This window comes from Ochlerotatus camptorhynchus, unplaced genomic scaffold, assembly GCF_037179485.1.
Source record: "Ochlerotatus camptorhynchus isolate MF236.1 unplaced genomic scaffold, CSIRO-AGI_Acam_v1.1 ptg000304l, whole genome shotgun sequence".
Taxonomy (NCBI): domain Eukaryota; kingdom Metazoa; phylum Arthropoda; class Insecta; order Diptera; family Culicidae; genus Ochlerotatus; species Ochlerotatus camptorhynchus.
The window spans coordinates 4,720,306-4,741,055 of NW_027040792.1; the positions used below are offsets into that span (position 1 = coordinate 4,720,306).

Sequence of the window (20,750 nt, forward strand, 5' to 3'; positions counted from 1 at the left end):
AGGAATTTGTCAGTAGAATGTCCCCACTTCGCTGGTATCATCCTTATGTTTGCGAGAATGGCATTCTACCATAATGGCTTACTCCACGCTGGTTCGCAACTTCTGCTTGCAACGGTGCGGCAACGGTATTGGCCTCTCGGAGGAAGAAACGTTGCCAGGCAGGTTGTCCACCAATATCTAACGTGCTTCTGGTCGAAGCCAAAACAAGTGCAGCAGTTCATGAGAAAACTACCGACATCGAGGGTTACAGTTTCTCGTCCGTTCTCCAAAATCGGAGCGGACTACTTTGATCCGGTCCATTTACATCCAACCCCACGTAGAGCTGCTGTGAACTTACTTAAGGGTCCTGTGCACCATTAGCGGTGCAAAGGGCCAACGTGAAAGACTTCCATCCTGGGCGGCTGCTCGCTTTTGCCTTGACCTGGGCCCAGATCAGATTCCTATCGACTTGCTTAATTTCCTTATTGAGGCTCCGCCGCCATGAGCCCCTGGGTCTGCCTCTGCTGCGATGTCCTGCCGGATTCCAATCCAGCGCTTGCTTGCAGATTTCGTTTCCGCCCCGTCGAAGTGTGTGGCCGACCCTTCCGCTCTCGAATTTCTGTTGCTATCAGCTTTTGATGACATCGACCATGGAGCTCAGCATTCGAGATCCAGTTGTGAGGCCACCAGGTACGAATTATATACCGCAGGCATCGGTTGATGAAGACCTGCAGCTTTTGAGTGTTCTCCGCTGATACACACCACGTCTCGCTGGCGTATAACAACACAGATTTCACGTTCGAGTTGAAAATTCGGATTTTGGTGCGTTGACTTATCTGGTTGGATCTCCATACGTTTCGTAAACTGGCAAAGGCAGCCCTAGGCTTCTTGATTTGTGCACCTATGTCGCTCTTGGTCTCACCGTCCGACGCTATTTGGCTGCCAAGATATTGGAAACTTTCGACCTTCTCCACTGCTTGCCCCGCTACCGTAAAGTTGGAAGGGTTGCCCGTGTTGATATCCAACGATTTGGTCTTGTTGACGTTGATGGTGAGACCCGCCGCAGAGGAGCGTTCGGCTAGCTCATTGAGCTTACTCTGCATATCAGAGCGCCGTTGTGCTAGTAGAGCAACATCATCAGCCAAATCGAAGTCGTTGAGATGCTCCACGGTGATAGGCTGCCAAAGCAGCCCACGGTTCGGTACACGGTCAATTGCACCTAGCATGATCTCGTCGATTACGATGAGAAACAGTAGCGGTGATAGTATACATCCTCACACCAGCGACTACCCGGATAGGGTCGGACAAGGCTCCGTTATGCAGAACTCTGCACGTGAAAGCCTCATACTGCGCTTCGATGAGGTTGACGATTTTATCCGGGACTCCCTTGCGTCTCAGGGGGCCCCACAGATTCTCGTGATTGAGACGGTCGAAAGCTTTTTCGTAGTCAATGAATACCAAATAAAGGGACTCTTGGAATTCATTGATCTGCTCCAGGATGATGCGGAGCGTGACAATATGGTCCACACAAGATCTTCCGGCATGGAATCCTGCCTGCTGCCGTCGGAGAGTCGCGTCGATCTTCTCCTGTATCCGATTCAGGATAACTTTGCACAGAACTTTGAGAACAATACACAGTAACATTATGCCTCGCCAATTGTCGCACACAGTCAGATACCCCTTCTTTGGGACCTTCACTAAGCTGCTGTGAAGGCCTACGTAGCAATTTTTTGTGCATCTGCACGAACGCGATGTACATGGAATTGGTATCCGATTTGTCCACCGAGAGATTCCTGCAATCACTCCAACGGTTTATCGTGTGCAGAGGAAGGTGTACCGATTTGTGTTCAGACAACGGTACGAATCTCGTTGGAGCCCTAAACCAGCTGGAGGAATTCTTTCGTCTATGGAAGGATGCTGATCATCGACAAGACGTATTCAGTTTCAGTGCCAACGAAGGGATTAGTTGGCATTTTAATCATCCCGGTTCCCCTCACTTTAGAGGATTGTGGGAAGCTGCGGTACGATCAGCTAAACATCACATTCTACTGGTCATCGGTTTCAATCCTGTTTCACACGAGTTCCTGGTTCAAGTAGACGACTGCTTGAATTACAGGCCGCTGCTTACGATGTCAGATGATCCTGACGAAATTGAGTCTCTTACTCCAGTACATTTCCTGATTGGCAGTTCCTTACAGTCACTTCCTGAGCCTGCTTGGTTTGTTGACTAAGTGTTACAGTTGGAGGGTTGACAACCTTCAAAAATTTCTATAAGGCTGTCCACGAGACAGTTGCGATCAGATGACTTTTTTGTTTACCAAGAACTTTTGACAGATCACAGTAGAACTGGCAATTTATTCTCATATGAATTTCTGCTTTGTCTATGTTTACATTCAGCACCATTAACACCAGATAACTTACACATTCTTGATTTCTAGCTATCAGTTCAACTGAGAAACGTCTCTTGGATCACCTTATTGGGTGCCACTTTGCGTATGCAAGCTTATAGCGAATTTGTTTATTATTCAGTTCCAACTTTGATCGCCTATGCTTGTTTTCCGACAAACGTCGGTTTGATCGTTTATTTTTAAAACCTACCTCAGGTTGAGGTTCGCACTGACAAAGGGTTCGGTTTCACACTGGGTTGGAACTGGTTGCAATCCCGATAATAAACAAATTCGCTATTAGAGTTTCAATAAATTGACATTTGAATCTTTGTTTATAAAAGCAGATAGGGTAAATGACGGCTTCGGAACCCATTGTATTGTATGTATTTTCTCCCTAACACACTTTGCTGAATAAACGATTCCATAGTCTTTCAGTTTCAATTAGGTTACATTTTTACGAATGGCGAAACCTATTATGCCAGATTTTTCTTTAAATAAAACAAACGCACTACAGAATGCAGCTGATTTCGAGCTGCCGATAATAGAACAGCTGGTTAACGCGCAGTTCGAATGGAATGGTTGCCGACAATAGTCACACTCTCCGAGGAAGTTTAAAGTGTTCTAAAACCGTTTTCAAACAGCGTTGGATAGTTCTGTCCACTTGAATGGATAGAGCGGCAAGCAGCAAATATATGTAAACAAACAATCACGTCATATATGTGAGTGACGCTGAGAAAATGCTAATAGAAGTGTGGACGCTGCTTAGATTGCCGGAAATACGTAGGGGAAATGTCGGCTTCGGCAATACCGTAACCTATTATCGTCAGGGGGTAAACAAAGTCCTAGAGCGCTCAATTTTTGGCTCTCAAGGACGTTTTTACCACCCTGACGATTATACAGTCAGGAATCCTTATTGCCGGGGTAACGGGGGCGTAAATAATGAGCCGCGAATAAGGATACTCACAGCTTATGAAATTTTCACTAATAGGGGCTGTGGTGGATTATCTCATTTGTTTCAATATATAGAGCTATAATGTCTTCAACAAAGTTGTTTTACTAGGATATACCAACAAGCCGGTCTCATTGAATTCAGGTTTAATTGGGAACCACGCCGCTAGAGGTGCTCCACTTTTATGTTACTTATGACGGGCGCTATAATATATGGATCATAGGTCCAACATAGAATATTTCGTGATCCTGGCGATTCCCCTTTCCGAAAATAACCATATTGTAGGGTATTTCACAGTTTTCCTTGAACCGATGGCCGCCATCTTAGATTCCAAAATTGCATCTGGCATCGATTTCCAGCCTCTACACGCATCATCTATCCGAAAATACCCATATTGTAGCATATTTGACAGTTTTTTCTTGAACCGATGGCCACCATCTTGGATTCCAAAAATGTATCCTTTATTTATTTCTACTTGTCAACAGATAAAATAGTTACCCTAATGACAATTTTCTATATCTAAACATCAAAACTGCTTCAAACACAAAATTAACGCAAACATCTCTTAAAGCTACGCTTATTTTTCTCGCGGGACACATTAAAATCGAACACATAATAACAACTATTGAAAACGCGGCACATACTCAACATTGGTTCGTGTACGCCATAGTTGGTCCTCGAACGCCGGTTGTTGAAGAACGCATGCAGCCGGAGGTCCCGTCGTTGAGTGTTAATGTCAAGAAGACTGAGAAGTGTGGAGCAGTCGACGTTCCCTTGCAGAAGATCCGCAACGAAACAAGCCTTCGCCACATTACGCCTTCCTTCCAAGAGCTCCAGGTCGATGAGGTTACAGCGACTTTCATAGCTCGGCAAGTTACGCGGGTCGCGCCAACGAAGGTGTCGCAACGCAAAGCGAATAAATTTTCGCTGAACAGCTTCAATTCTATGGATGGCATTCTGATAGAATGGCGACCAAACAACGGCAGAGTATTCCAGTATAGGTCGAACCAGGGAACAGTATAAAGCCTTCAGGCAATACACGTCCTTGAAGCTTTTGGCGAAACGGAATAAAAATCCTAGCTGCGATGAAGCTTTAGATACAACATAAGCAATGTGATCCTTGAACGTTAATTTGCAATTGAGCATGACTCCCAAGTCCTTGACAGTCGATTCGCGTTTCAAGCTTATTCCTATTAAGGTGTAATCGTGGAAATGCATCGCCCGTTTACGGCCAAAGGAGATGACCGAGCACTTGGACACATTTAAAGACATCCTGTTTATCCGGCACCAATCATCAAAGACTTCAAGTTCTTGGTGGAGGAAATGAGCGTCTTGAGGCCCTTTTATTACGTAGTAGAGCTTCATGTCGTCGGCGTACGAGAGTTTAAGGCATTTGAGGATCAAGTTCACGTCGTTCATATACAACAGGAAAAGCAATGGCCCCAGGTGGCTGCCTTGAGGAACACCAGATGTAACAATGAAGGGTGGAGAAGCGTAGTCACCGATCTTAACAGACATAGATCTGCCAGTCAGATAGGAGCGAAGCCAGGTAAGTAGACTCCCATGAACACCCATTTTGTCATATTTAGAGATGGTAATTTCATGGTTTACTCTATCGAAAGCTGCAGAGAGGTCGGTGTATATGGCGTCAACTTGATGGCCACGTTCAATCTCACGAATAATGAACGATGTAAAAACAGTTAGATTAGTCGTCGTCGAGCGCTTAGGCATGAAGCCGTGTTGATCCTGAGAAATACTGTACGAGCAGTCTTGAACCAACTTTTCCAGGACAATTAGCTCGAATAGTTTGGAGATAGCACTCAATGCAGCTATTCCGCGGTAATTGGTGACAGTCTGCTTGCATCCTTTTTTGTGAACAGGGAAAACAAACGAATCCTTCCAACATTCTGGAAAACTCCGGAGGTCATTGACAAGTTGAAGACCTTAGCTAAGGGCTCTGAAAGAGTGTCTAAGCAACGTTTCAGTACTAATGAGGGAATGCCATCTGGACCAGATCCTGTTGATGTTTTCATCTGTTTCCCGGCTGAAATCACCATGTCGCTGTGGATGGTGAATGGAGAACCAAACACCGGCGTACGAGGGACATTACTCGTGGCAGCAGCAATTTCCTGAGCATCAAGAACTTCGACTGAAAAAACGCTGCTGAATTGTGTGCGAAACATATTGGCGATATCTGCGACGGAGTTGGCATCAGTAACGCCATCAGTCATATTGGACGGCAATCCCGTTTCTTTCCGTTGCTCGTTCACATATCGCCAGAATTCCTTAGGATTAGCTTTGAGACGACTCTGCAAGTGAGACTGATGTGCGTTGTACAAGCTTGCATTGAGATCTCTGTACTCGTTGTTGGCGCGGACGTAATTAGCCTTCGTAGAATCTGTGTGATATTTACTGTGTTTCCTCAGTGCAGCCCTTTTCACCTTTTTCAGATGCTTAAGATCAGAGTTCGACCAGGCGGGTTTGGCAGGTTTACACCGTAGTTTTTTAGGCACAAACTGATCGATAGCGTAAAATATGATACCACACATGGTCGAGGCAGCCAGATTCGCATCCCCGGAGTCTAGTGTCGCATTCCAATCCACATTAGCGAGAAAGTTATTCATTCGCTCGAAGTCTCCTTTGTGAAAGTTGTAGAAGACGGTTTCGGCGTGGTCTTGGAAGCGTTTCTCAGGATCAATTGCAAGCGTCAACAGTAGAGGTGAATGATGTCTGCAGTTTTTGACGAGCGTTGCCGGAGCATGGGTAACAGAGCAGCTTTGTCCCAAATCCTCCCCGACAAAGCACAGATCGAGCAAACGGTTGTTTGCATTAAGAACGCCATTCACTTGCTGAAGCCTTGCGGTTAAATACGCGTCAAGCAAGGAGAGAGAAGCCGGTCTGAACGATGAACGGGAATTGTCAGGAAAGAAGAAGGCGTGAGCATCGCTAAGCCACGATACAGTGCCAAGGTTGAAATCGCCCAAGATGACGATGCTGTCCCTGGCATCCATATGAGAGACAATCCAATCCAGCGAAAGTGCATGCTTCTCAATCAGGCTGTGGTCGTTAACGCGGTCGGGAGGAACGTATATCACGCAGATATAGATTGTACCACTTAGAGTTGAAATTGCAACCCACAGATGCTCAACCGTCGAATCTTCAGGAGGTTTCAGTAAGCGAGATACGAAGCAGGAGCGAATGGCCAGAAGGACTCCACCACCGGAGGTCTTGTTGCTGTTGAGGGTTGATCGATCTTGACGGTAGACGGAATATGTATCGTTAAACAACTGCTTTGACAAAGTGTTGTTATTCAGCCAGGTTTCCGAGAAGGCGTATATGTCGTAGCATGCGTCGCTGCATGCTAGCTGGTATTCAGCGAGTGAGCTGTTCATGCCACCGACGTTCTGGTAGTATAGCAGAATTTGAGATGCTGGGACGCATGGAACAGCGGGCTGCAATCTGGAAGTGGAGGCAGCATCAGGCAGAGCAACGTCGAAAGAATAAGGGTACTTGCCGTGGATGGCAGCTTGGAAAGCCCTGTCCCCAGCACTAGACTCAGGGCCGGGACGACTTAGATGGTGGGGGCGTGTGAACTGACCAGGACTGGAACCAGTAGTGGGCGCAGCTGAGCTAGGTGGGTCCAGGGCTTCCATACTGCTTTGTGACATGCGTCCCAGGCTAGATGAAATGGCGGCTGATGTTCGGCTTGAAACGGAGAATTGGTCGTTGTGATTGAGGGTCTCGGTGTTCTGCAAACGGCATTTAATCGATTTCCGGCCTCTAGACGTCATCTCCTTTCCGAAAATACCCATATTACAGGGTATTTCACAGTTTTTCTTGAACCTATCGCCGCCATCTTGGATTCCAAAATTGCGTTTGGCATCGATTTCCAGCCTCTACACGTCATCCCCTTTCCGAAAATACCCATATTGTAGCATAGTGTACCGTTCCGATTCAAATTTCGGACGATTCAAATTTCGGGCACTTTCATTTTTAATTAAATATTACATCCAGTTAGAAACAAAGTAATAATGTTAGATGATCGTGGAGGGCACTAGTCAAAAAAATTTAAAATTTACAAGACATGTGGATCATATTCGACCGGGATAATCAACTTTTAAAAGTGTCCGAAATTCGAGTTTAAGTGTCCGAAATTTGAATCGGCACGGTACAGTTTTTCTTGAACTTATGGCCGCCATCTTGGATTTCAAAATTGGCGTTGACGGCACCGTCAAAAAATTTGTTCTTCTAGCAAATATAGACAGTTTCTTATGGCAATTTTCGGTGGAGCGAAAGGATAGTACAAAGTCCGCCATGTTTCACGCACAGTCTGACGTTTGCTTATGGATTTTCTCATAGGAAGAAAGAGCTACAGAGTCGCCGTCAACGCCAATAGCGTCTGGCATCGATTTCCAGCCTCTCCCGCCGCACGTCGTTCTCTTTCCAAAAATATCCATATTGTAGGGTATTAGACAGTTTTTCTTGAACCGATGGCCGCCAGCTTGGATACTAAAATGTAGCCTGGAATCGATTTCCGGCCTCTACACATCCTCCCCGTTCCGGTAATTCCCATATTGTAGGGTATTTGGGGCTTCCCTTAGTTCAGTCGGTAAAGGCGCAGCTACAAAACAAGACCATGCTGGAGGCGGCTGGGTTCGATTCCCGGTCCGGTCTAGAAATTTTTCGGGTTGGAAAATTTCTCGACTTCCCTGGGCATAGAAGTATGATTGGACTTGCCACACAATCATATCAATGAAAAAATGGTACAGGCATCGAAAGCTCTCAATTAATAACTGTGGAAGTGCATCTAGAACACTAAGTTGAGAGCACGCAATAAGCTAATATGCGATATGCAATAAGTTTGAAATGCGAAGAAGAAGAAGAAGGGTATTTGACAGTTTTTCTTGAACTGATGACCGCCAACATGGATTTCAAAATTGCGTCTGGCATCGATTTCCTGCCTCTACACGTCATCCCCTTTCCCGAAAATAACCATATTGTAGCGTATTTGACAGTTTTTCTTGAATCGATGACCGCCACCTTGGATTTTAAAATGGCGTCCGAAATCGATTTACAGCCTCTCTACACGTCATCCCAATTCTAGGCATAAAATATTAAGGAAGTTCATGTGCACACTAGAGCCGCGTACTGAGAGAGTTCTTAAATAATATGAACACCATACAAAAGGATATGATCACCTGAACAACTTTGCTGAAGACAGTAACCTTCTATATGGCCAGGGTTTTGAGATACAGCTTATATAGCAAGCTCATGTGCACACTAGCGCTGTGTAGTGAGAGAGTTCTGAAATAATATGGCCACCATTCGAAAGGACTTGGGTACTTGAACAACTTTGCTGTAGACAGTATCTTTCTATATGGTCAGGATCACGAAATATTCTATGTTGGACCTATGATCCATATATTATAGCGCCCGTCATAAGTAACATAAAGTGAAGCGCATCTAGCGGCGTAGTTCCCAATTAAACCTGAATGCAATGACACAGGCTTGTTGGTCTATTCCAGCACAACAACTTTGTCAAAGACAGTATAGCTCTATATATTGAAACACATGAGATAATCCACCATAGCCCCTATTAGTGAAAATCCCATAAGCTGTGGGTATCCTTATTCGCGGATAGCCCGGCAATAAGGGATACCGGCAATAAGGATTCCTAACTGTAGGTTAATTTATTGCCGACATTTCCCCTAATTCCACTTCGTGCTTTTGAAAATGCATTCATCCCAAGTAACAATTTTGGTTTCATGAGGGTTCTTTAGAGCGGGATTTAGACTTGTAGCATGCTTTAAAACCTCGATAAAACTTGCAATGATACTTGGGATGACTTCAGGTTTAAACTTAATTTTCTCTCGATAATCCAGATCAAAACCACTCACCTGATCCGTCGCTGCGACAGTGCCGGCAAAGAACGACGTTGACGAAGAAGACGAAGATCCCGTCGTTGTCGCTGAGGACCCTGCGGTCTTTCCGCCACCACAATCACCGCCTCGCGTCTTTTCTTTGCAACTGGATTTGTAGCAACTGCTCGCAAATCCTAGAGTATTTCTTTTTGCCCTACTGCCGCAACTATCACTGCTGTCACTTGCACTTCTACTAGATGTATGGTTGCTGCTGTTGTTGTTGTTGTTGACGATGAAATTATTATTGTCCCCACCCCCACTACTAGCGTTGGCGTTTTTAACACCACCAATTCTATCACTGGACTGGGATCTTGCGCTGCTAAACGGTCTACCGAAGCTCGTAACCGCTAACGACTGCTGTCGGAGGCAATTACCACTAATATTGCCGTTGTTGTTGTTGACGATGGAAATGATGTGGGAATCTGAAATTGAAAGGAAATTGAAACAGAAAAACAGCTTTAGTATACAAGAATCGTTCTGATGGAAATTTCAGGATGTTCAGTAAGAGATAATCGATTGCGAGATTTGTTCATCCGGGAGGGACGAACAACTGTCAAATGAAATTCGATTACGTTCCGAAAGGTTTGTGAAATTGAACGCGACTAATGAGACCAAAATGGTCCTTTCTGCTGCACCAAACGGCGAAACAGGTGAGTCCGACGACGACGATGATCATTGTGAGGCAATTAGCGATGCGAATTGCAATTGCTGATGCAGCAGCAGCTGTCTCCGTGTCAATGTGCGTGAGTTTTCTGCAATTTGACTAATCGCGAAGCGGTTTCGGGGGGGAGCCGTCGATAGCTTCCGCACTCGATCGGCTGCAGTTCTGTTCTATTTGCGTTGCAACGGATGAACACTCGAGTTCTGATGAAGTGCACCTGAATGAAGCGAGTCAACCGCAAATGGTGTGGTGGAGACAGGGATGTTGATATTTGATACGAACGCGACCGTGCGTCGCCCCGTCGGATGACGGTGGTTTTTCTCCATTTTCTGATGTCAACCCCTCCGGCCAAGGGCGTGCTTAGGGTAGGGTCTTACCGAATGAACATTGCTTTGCAGCGATGCCCGGTTACACCGGTGTGATCGGTTTCGACGACGACAATGATGATGATGACGAGCGGCGGTTTGCTCGCTATCGGTAACCCTGAAGTCTGCCCGGATGCCATTCGACATGCAATACCTCAAACATGGTAGGTAGGGGCATGCATATTCAGTGTTAGTCGGAATACTGTGGTTTCCATAGTTCATTAAACAAAGGGCATGCCATCGAGGACCAAAAGTGGGAATGATCTAGGAATAATGTAATTTTACATAACATGTGATGTAGTTAAAGAAAATCGCATTTGAATTTAATTTTCAAACTGAGGTATAATTTTTCTTTGAGTGCACGATCAAAATAGCGGGGAGCAAGTGGGGAAGTTCTGTGACATTTAATTTTCCATCAGATTGACTGACTTTCATGGAGAATGGTTGGGCTTGATGCACATTTCGTGTCAGCAGAAATTTTCCTCGAAATCTGTGAAATGAGTAATCTGTGCTCTTTGTGCTATTGTCCTTTTGTCAATCAATCGAATTTTCAATATTGATTGTGAGTGAGCTCCGATTGAAGTGGAGCTCACTCATTATCAGATGAATTTCAACCATATAAGCAGATGCCTTGCGGTGGCATGAAGTTTGAAGGGACATTCGAGCTTGTTTTGTTTTCCCAAATGATCTGGCCTATTCTTTCCGTCATTTAGGAAGACATAAGTGCATTTTTAAATGAATGAATCATAGAGAATTATTTAAAAATTAAATAGGTTTGTGCTTACTTTAGAAAACTGAAAATCAACATTATTGAATTTTGTAGTTTGATATTCAGATTTGGAATGGAGTTCAAAATTCAAAATTAATGTTAATTTTTTTTTAATTTTTTTGGTTCTCTCCTGGTTTTCTTTAGATTCTCTTCCGACTTTCTTCGAACTCCTCAATTTCTTGCGATTTTCTTCTGTTTTAATGACGTTGTTATCAATTTATGGTTTTTAAATGTACTGATTTATGATTGATATCTGCCTTTGTGTATTACTGGTTTTATCTGGATTTATTCTGATGTCTTTCTGATTTTGTAAATATTTTCTTCTGATTGTGTTATGATTTTCTTTTGATTTATATGGTTATCATCTGAATTTTAGATTTTAGGATTTTCTCATTAACTGATGATCTGATGTTCTGATTTGCATATTATTGACTGATTTTCTTCTGATTTATAATGATTTAGTTCCAGCGAATTTGTTAGTTTTCTGGAGCATCAAGGAATCAAAGTTTTAAAAAGTCCACCATAAAATCCGGCTAGTAACAGACAGGCGGAAAGAATGGTTAGAGTTGTGAAAGACGTATGCTTGACAGCAACTCGACGTGGTCCTGGCCGAATATACACCGGCCCAAAGTAATCAACACCAGTTTTCGAGAAAGGGCGAAAAACTGTTACTATCGATACAGGTAACTCTCCCATGAATTGCTGCACCAGCTTTCGTTTCAACCTGAAGCACGTTGAATGGCAACATTTCTTCCTTCTAATGGCCAGAAGCGTTGACGGCTTGATCCCAACAAAAGTTGTGGACCAGCGTGAAGGTGATATTGCTCAAAGAGCATCTTGGTACAGCGATGACGTGCTGGCAGTATCATAGGGTGCTTGGTGGCGTCTGACTCTCTTGAATTCTTCAAACGCCCACCAATCCTCAAAATGCCTTCTTCGCAAATAAACGGGCTATACCAGCGCAAGGGTGACCTTCTTTTTTTAACTAGTTCGTTTATTTGGGAAGCTCAATCGCGTTAGCTTTACGGAGCCGATAGTTCATTGTTCTTTGTTTGTAACAAAATTCACTTAATTCTATGTCTAGTAGGAGTTGGGCCGAATACTCGCGGCTTACTCGAGGTAAGAGAGGTACATTGTCGAAGGATAGGAAAAGGGGAGGAACGTGAGGTAGGGTTTCGTTGTCTCATCAGAGTTATGTCGCCAGTATGAATGGTAGTGTGGTTCTAGATTCGTCTGGAGTTCGACCGGCTATGGTGACCAGTGGGCAACGATGAGACTCATCGAGACGTGGGACAAGACAAAAAAAAACTAATAAAGAGATACAAAAGACAAACGAATTAAATTCTTATACTAGACATTTAAAGAAACACATAAACCGACTGCATATAGCAGATATCGCGAGTTCCCAACACGTCTCTGATAGGAACATAGGGTTGTCTTCCTTGGGCCTCAAGGGTATTCAAAAGTCGCTCTCTGGCGGCGTCATTATCCGTACATTGCCAAACTGCGTGATCGATGTCATCGTAACCGTTTCCACACCGACAGATGTTGCTGTCTACGAGGTTTATTCTATTGAGATGAGCATCTAGCTACCCGAGCAAAGTCGGTTAACAAAATGAAAGCAAATCGATATTAAAGAGTGCAGTTCCTATCATAATGAAAACTCATTTTGATTTCAAATGTCACGACATAAGTCTGATATCATATTGTGCTTTCATTATCCAGTCAAGACTTTAAATGAAAGCAACTTAACTTGAAGTTCTGCTGTTAACGTCTTGTTTAAAATTTAATTGAAGTTGAACTAATGATTATTGTTTATTTGTTTTGTTTAACAAATTTTAGGTCATTTGTGACCTGCCCGGGGTGAGATTTGAGCCCAAGGCTTTCAGCGTGAGAAGCATGAATGCTAACCATTTACTCCAGGCCCGTATTCAGTTAAACATTATGAATGCAAAATCAGTAATAAAATTGATTTCATTGAAAGCAGGATTAGTTTTCCGTTTGCTTCAACAGTGTAAAATTTTGCTCTCATTTCTGCTGTGTTAACCGTTAAGTCAACCAAAATGAGATCAACTGGAGTATTCAAAATAAGTTACATCATAACAGCAAATTTTGATTTCAATTTGATCTCCAGCTTTGCTCGGGTAGTAGTGGTTGGACATAAGTCTACTCATCACGCGAATGAAGTCACGACTTAAGTCCAAGCCTTTAAACCACGCTCTCGAAGAAACATTAGGAATAATTGAATGTAACCACCGTCCAAGATTTCCATTGTCCCAATCGGTTTGCCAACTCGAAAGGGTACTCTGACGCACTAAATGGTAAAATTCATCGTGTGAAATTTGCCTGTCATAAAATTCGCCTTCCTGCGCGCCCACCTTTGCGAGAGAGTCCGCCTTCTCATTGCCTGGGATTGAGCAATGTGAGTGGACCCATACAAAGGTAATCATATATGATCTTTCGACCAGTACACTCATCTGCTCCCTTACCTTTGAAAGGAAATAAGATGAGTGCCTACTTGGTTTCATCGACCGAATAGCCTCAATCGAACTGAGACTATCCAAGAAGATGAAGTAATGGTCTGCGGGCATGTTGGAAACCATCCCCAATGCGAAGTTGATTGCTGCCAGCTCTGCAACAAAAACGGAACAAGGTTCCTGGAGTTTGCGGAAGGCGCTAGAGTTTTCATTGAAGACACCGAAGCCAGTGGATCCACTGAGACGAGACCCGCCTGTAAAATATCTGTTTATGCAATTGACGTGTTGGTACTTTTCAGTAAAAATACGCGGGATAATAATAGTTCGAAGTTGATCTGGAATCCCGTTAATCACTTGTTTCATGGACAGATCATATTCAATTGAGGAACTGCGATTGGTGAAGTGAGCAGGGTCTGGAGTTTAACAAGGAAGACACATATCCGACGATATGTAGTAGTGGTAGATTCTCATAAATCGAGATTGTGTGTTCAGCCCAAGATTTTTTTCAAAATTTGCAATTATAAGTGTGTTCGTCACTCCGCATTTGATTAGTATTCTGAGAGAGAGCTCCCAGAAACGGTTCTGGAGGGGTGTTACTCCTGCCAGAACCTCGAGGCTCATGTTATGCGTTGAGTGCATACAGCCAGGAGCAATACGCACACAACGATATTGAATTCGTTCCAATTTTATTAGGTGACTTTTTCTTGCCGAGAGAAAGCAGAAAGAGCCGTACTCTAGAACAGAGAGAATAATTGTTTTATAAAGCGTTATGAGGTCTCCCGGATGAGAACCCCACCATGTGCCGCAAATTGAACGGAGAAAGTTGATCCTCTGCTGACATTTTCCTTCAAATACGTAATATGGGTATTCCAAGTGCACTTTGAATCAAACCAGACCCCAAGGTACTTGAAGGACAATGATTGAGTAATGTTTCTGTCCAAAAGATTAAGTTGCATTTGGGCTGGGTACCGCTTTCGAGTAAACACTACCAGTTCAGTTTTCTGCGGCGAGAATTCGATCACTAGATTCCTAGCCCAAGAAGACAAGTTATCTAAGGAACTTTGCAATGGTCCTTGCAAGTCCACGGCATGTGGACCTCTTATGGAAACCACACCGTCATCTGCAAGTTGTCTTAGCGTACATTGTTCTGCCAAACAAAAAAAAAAGTTATAAAGAAGAGGGCTGAGACATGAGCCTTGGGACAGGCCCATGTAGCTAATTCTGGAAGTTGTCAGTTGTCCAAGGGAAAAGTTCATTTGCTTTTCTGTCAACAAATTGTACAAGAAATTATTTAAAATTCCGGAAAGTCCACATCTGTGCAGATTGTCTGACAGAATTTCAATGGAAACTGAATCAAAAGCCCCCTTAATGTCCAAGAATACTGAAGCCAATTGCTCCTTGTGCGCAAAGGCCAGTTGAATATCTGTGGAAAGCAGCGCTAGACAATCGTTTGTTCCTTTGCTCTTGCGGAACCCAAATTGTGTATTTGATAGCAAGTTATTTGATTCGACCCAGTGATCGAGTCTCCGAAGGATCATTTTCTCCAACAATTTCCTAATGCACGAAAGCATAGCAATCGGACGGTATGAGTTATGGTCAGACGCTGGTTTGCCAGGTTTTCGAATGGCTATTACTTTGACCTGTCTCCATTCAGGCGGTATAATGTTGTTTTCTAGTAAGGAATTGAATAAGTCTAGCAAGCGTCTTTTAGCGATATCTGGGAGATTTTTCAGAAGATTGAATTTAATCATATCGCTTCCCGGTGAGGAGTTGTTCGATGAAAGAAGAGCCATAGATAATTCCAGCATTGTGAATGGTCTATCCAGAGAGCTGCCGCTCGGAGACGCTTCTCGAAGAATATTTTGTGCTGGAACTGAGTCCGGACAGACCTTTTTAGCGAAATCGAATATCCATCGGTTGGAGTATTCTTCGCTCTCATTGAAAGATGAGCGGTTACGCATGTTGCGAGCCACCCTCCACAAGGTGGTCATTGAGGTTTCTCGTGAGAGTCCCTCGACGAAATTGCGCCAATAACCGCGTTTTTTTGCTTTGATTAATTGTTTCAGCTTTGTCTCAAGCTTTGAATATTCCTCGAAGTAAGTGGAGGTTTTGTGTCTACGAAATGCTTTGAAAGCATCAGACTTTTCTACATACAATTTTGTGCATTCTTCGTCCCAACCAGGTGTGGCTGGTCTCCTTTTAAAGGGTGCACTTGGAACTTTTATTTTTTGTGCTTCCAGTGAACTTTTGTAAATCAAATCGGCGAGGAATCGATATTCTTCCAATGGTGGAAGCGTATCTATTGATTCGGCATCGATTGTCACCGCCGTTGCATATTTATGCCAATCTATGTTCCTTGTAAGATCAAATGGAACTCGAGATGGTTCTGCAGAGTGAGGGCCACACTTTATTGAAATGATGATTGGCAAATGATCGCTACCATGGGGATCATTGATAACCTTCCACTGACAATCCAATGATAGCGATCTTGAACACAAAGATAGGTCGAGTCGGCTTTCTCGAGCCGGAGGTTTTGCTATACCTGTCGCTTCACCAGTGTTTAAAATAGTCAAGTTGAAATCATCGCATAAATCGTAAAAAATAGCCGCTCTATTGTCATCATATAGATCGCCCCACCCAGTACCATGGGAGTTCATATCACCCAGAATTAATACTGGGGATGGAAGAATCGAAACTAGATTCCAGAGTTGACTACGGCTAATGGAGGTTCTTGGTGGAACGTATACTGAAGCTATGCAAAGATCTTTGTTCTTCACATTTATTTGGCAAGCGACGATTTCGACGCCTGATAGAGCAGGAAGGGAAATTTTGTAGAAAGGGTAGCACTTTTTGATCCCTAAAAGTATTCCTCCATAAGAATCGTCTCTATCCAGGCGAATAATGTTAAAATCGTGGAAGTTGAGTTCTTTATCGGAAGAAAGCCATGTTTCACAGAGAGCAAATATATCACAATCAGAATTGTGAAGTAAAAATTTGAACGAGTCTAGTTTAGGCACTAGACTACGGCAGTTCCACTGTAGCACCGTGATCATATCTTCAACCTCGTTCGACGAATTATCCATCGAAAGATATGATTGATGCAAGGAGGGGCCATGAAACAGTCAATTGCTTAAGATATGATTCTAATGTTGGAAGCAAGGCAGAAACTAAGCTTCTTAGAGGGTCTTGTATGTTGAAAATATTTAATATGAATTCCACAATGTCCGAAAAAGCTAGCAAACCTCGTTCGGACTTGGATATCTTTTGAGAAGTTTGAGGAGCAGCTTTATTATTTTTCTTATCTTTTTTGGGCAATGGTGGAAAATTCCTGCTGCATTCAGGGATTGGTTCAGCAGGAGCCTTCGGTTTCGTTTTTTCATCCCCATTACCCTGGGAATTTGCCAATCTTCTGGAGGTGACTTTAGTTTTCTTACGGCGCACTTGCGGGGAGGGGCATTTTCTTTTTGAGGATCCGTCCATTTTTGAAGGTGCGTGTACCACCGTAGAATCACCTTCATCGGATGAGTCAGAATCCGATTCTTCAGCTGACAAAATCGAAAATTCGTTTGCATCTTGGACGGCTGATGCAGCCTTCACCATTTGAGCATATGTCTGCTTGGAGCGTCCTGAGATTGAACGCTGCACTTTATCGGAGTGCTGCTTGTACATCGGGCACTCCTGCAAGGGGTGAGGATTCTCGCCACAGTACGCGCATTTTACTGATTCTTTGTGGCAAGAATCCTCTTTGTGGTTTTCACCACATTTGCCACAACGAGTTTTGTTGCCGCAATGGCTGGCCGAGTGTCCTAGCCTTTTGCAGTTGGTACAGTTATAAACCCTCTGTACAAACAACCGCACCGGAAAAAAAGCACCATCAACTTTGACAAAGTTTGGGAGAACTGAACCAGCGAAAGTCACCCGAAACGAGTCTGAATGCTGATAAACTTTCTTGCCATCTTGCAAAGATACTGAATGCAGTTGCCTAACATCCAGTATCTTTACAAGCTCGCTTGTGACTTTTCTGTTTTTAAAACAACCCGAGGCACTTTTCAAGTCCTCGACAGAAAGACTCGCGTCGGAGACCACGCCTTCTATCTCCACATCTCGAGAAGGGAGGTAGATGTTGTACTCAACACTAAACAACTCGTGATCAGCAATTTTATTTGCTAATCATAATTCGGTGCTTCTACACGCAGTTTGTTGAATCTCTCCTTATGTACCAAGATTCCCGGATACTTACGCAGCAAGTCTCTCGAAATATCGAGAGTTTTCAATGGTTTATTTTTAGGCCGAAAAAAGACAACCCATGGTCCTTTCGAAAGTGGTTGGTAATACCTGGTTCGCGCAACGTTGGCATCGGAAGATGCTATAAGTGTTGCGCAAAAGCGGTGCGCAACCGCTTAAGAAGGAAAAAAAATAAAAACCTTCTCCAATTTATTAATTTTAATTACTAGTAATTAAATTTTTTGCACGGCGTACAAGCAAATTAGAGCGAAAAAAAATCGAAAAAAAAAACTTTTATCTAGTTGCAACAAGTTGTCTCACTATGAACCATACTCCCTTACCAGGGGCGAGAGACAGAGCCACGCGCCACGAGGCCAGACAAAACTACAATAGAGAGGCAATGGACTTGCAAAATGTATTGTCTAATACTTATGCCGGTTGTGTAAACAACCTATCAGCCGGTGCAGCTAGGTATTCCGTTTGCTGCTGCTACGCTGCGGCTATTGACGGAGATGATGCGATGATAATGGTGATGATTTGATGATGATCGATCACTGGGGTAAAGGTGAACAGTCTACTTACAGTCAGCTTACGATAGCTGCTTCCGAAAACCGTGCGCGATTCACCTGAACACTTTTTTTCAACACAATAGCGATAGAAACGCGGTAAAAACGAGTGTCGTATGAAGAGACCAGGACGCTGTTAACTGGCTCAGCGCTCGATACGGAATGAAGGGTGACCTTCTGGAGACAGGTTCATTCCTCCTGACAGCTTACAGACCTTCCGAATAAGAACGAACTCCGCCTTGCGTGCCATAGCGTAGATAGGAATCCAGTTGGTCGATTTTTCCTTGAGTTTCGAAGTAATCGCATCAACCGCAACCATATGGCGATGCGCCGAATCAGTACCATGTAGGAAGCCGACTTGAAAATGAACCATTCGTTGAACTCTTCAACCGCTGAAGCTGCGGTGACAACTGCCGTCCGCCTTATTTCCTTTTCACATGCCTCCTAAGACAGAGGGTTCACTGAGATTGGCCAAATGTTCTGATCCTTAGTTAGCCAGCTTGGCCTGTGCAACCAAAAGTTGTTGTTGAGGATCTCTTTCGGCCCGATTCCCCTCGAAACCAAATCTGCCGGATTGTCAGCACCCGCAATGTGCCTCCATTTGCAACCTTCCGTAATCGCCTGGATTTTCGCTACTCTGTTTGCGATGAATACGGACCAAGTACATGGAGAAGCCTGTATCCAGCGAAGAGCACACGTCGAATCTACCCAAAAAGTCGTGCGGACAGTAAGTTTGGTAGCCTGTAGAACCTTCTCGAGAAGTTGTGCAGCTAACAGTGCATCACAAAGCTCCAATCAGAGGAGCAACCTTGGATTTGGAAGTGAGTAGTTGAACCTTGACATTTCCATCCTGATCCTGACTTCGAATATAGAGGCATCCACCGTATGCCTTCATCGACGCATCCGAGAAGCAGTGAATCTCGATCTGCATGGCTTGAGGAATGATCACCCATCGTCGAAGGTATCGGCTTATCCCAATCTAACCTCTTGCCGTCTTCATCCTCCAAAGTCCACAAAAGCTGCATGAAGACCTTAGCAGCTGTAATAGTGGCACCGATGAATCCCAATTGATCAACCAAGTGGCGATGATTGAGAGGACCTGACGTTTGGTAAGTACTTCGTCTGGATTGATAGGCGGAATATCAAACTGAAACCGGAAAACATCGGAATTAGGGAGCCAGGTTAGTCCTAACGCCTTGACGGCAGGGTCTGGATCCTTTGGATGCACGGATCGCAAGATTCTCTTCGGGAATTCCGTGCAAGACTTCTGCACAGTTGGATTCCCATTTTCTGAGCCGAAAACCACCGCTGCTTGTCATTCCGTCTAGCTGAATCTGCAGCTTCTTGGCCTCCTCCAGAGTATCGCAGCCCGTGATCACGTCATCCATATACGTATCTTCGGTAATCGTCTTCGTCCATTGCCAACTGGTTGCGTGTGCGAGTTGCTAGGAACGGAGCTGGTTTCGTTCCGTAGGTGACATAGGTGTTCAGCTCGTAAATGCCTACCTCCTCTGATGGTGATGAACGCCAGAAGATGGATTGGAGTGCTCGAGCTATGGAAATAACGAAGATCTGGCGGAACATTGTTTCCACGTTGGCGACTTACATGATTTGCTTCGTGCAGCAACGAAGGATGATGGATTGAATATCTTGCTATATTACTGGACCTACCAGCAATGCATCGTTCAACGACCATCCCGTAGACGTTTTACAAGATGCGTCGAACACCACGCGGACCTTGGTTGTGGTGCTGGCCTCCTTCACCACCGGATGATGTGGAAGAAAACAGCGTTTAATGAATCCTGTTTTTTACCAATTGAAGGTTGACCAATTGAAAATTGACCAATTGAAAATTGACCAATGGGAATTTGACCACTTTAAATTTTATCAGTGGAAATTTTTCCAATTGGAGTTTACTTTAACTAATCATGTGTAATTACTTCATGCGTGAAATATCAGACTTAAAGCGGACATTTTAAACGATAGATGAGGAGATGAAAGTATAGAGTTAATAGTTCCGTTGTACATAGAAAGTAGCAAGCGGGCAAACGACAATTTTTGAAGGTGTAAATCGGGCCGAGCATCCCTTTGCTTGCTTTCTACTTTATGTACATACAATATTCACACTGCCGTACTAAAACGTCACTATCATCTCTATACTTTGATCTCCTCATCTATCGCATAAAACTACAAGGGACAGCGCTATGAGGTTGTACGTAGGACTACGTGGTCTTATATAATAAATCTTATTTGTTAACTGCAGCAGGAGCTTGTGTTTTGTGTAGGAATAGGAATTTGAGCTGGGCTCTCTCTGTTTATACTCTTTAGTATGACCCACTTGACATAGATGGCCCACAGCGACTCACGAAGAGCTACTGATTCCGATCAATAGCGGTGCGGTTTCTTCCTCCTTCTATGAATGCTCGTGTGGGCTGTAGCTCGCTGCTTGCGG

The 20,750-nt window shown here is 43.9% G+C and overlaps 1 protein-coding gene across 4 annotated transcripts in view; it reads right to left on the reverse strand.

The window, feature by feature from the left end:
• The window catches only part of LOC135707146 (uncharacterized), a 291,025-nt gene that overhangs the window by 167,289 nt on the left and 102,986 nt on the right, over positions 1–20,750 (reverse strand). For 2 of the 4 annotated variants that reach the window (XM_065228875.1, XM_065228872.1), the window contains exons 1-2: positions 9,849–9,927; positions 9,213–9,658 (exon numbers count right to left, since the gene is read on the reverse strand). In XM_065228875.1, coding sequence (XP_065084947.1) covers positions 9,213–9,658; positions 9,849–9,912 — 510 coding nt within the window. In that variant the 5' untranslated portion in view covers positions 9,913–9,927. Of the gene's footprint in view, positions 1–9,212; positions 9,659–9,848; positions 9,928–20,750 lie in introns of those variants that run through there. The other 2 variants (XM_065228873.1, XM_065228874.1) reach the window with 1 other exon arrangement.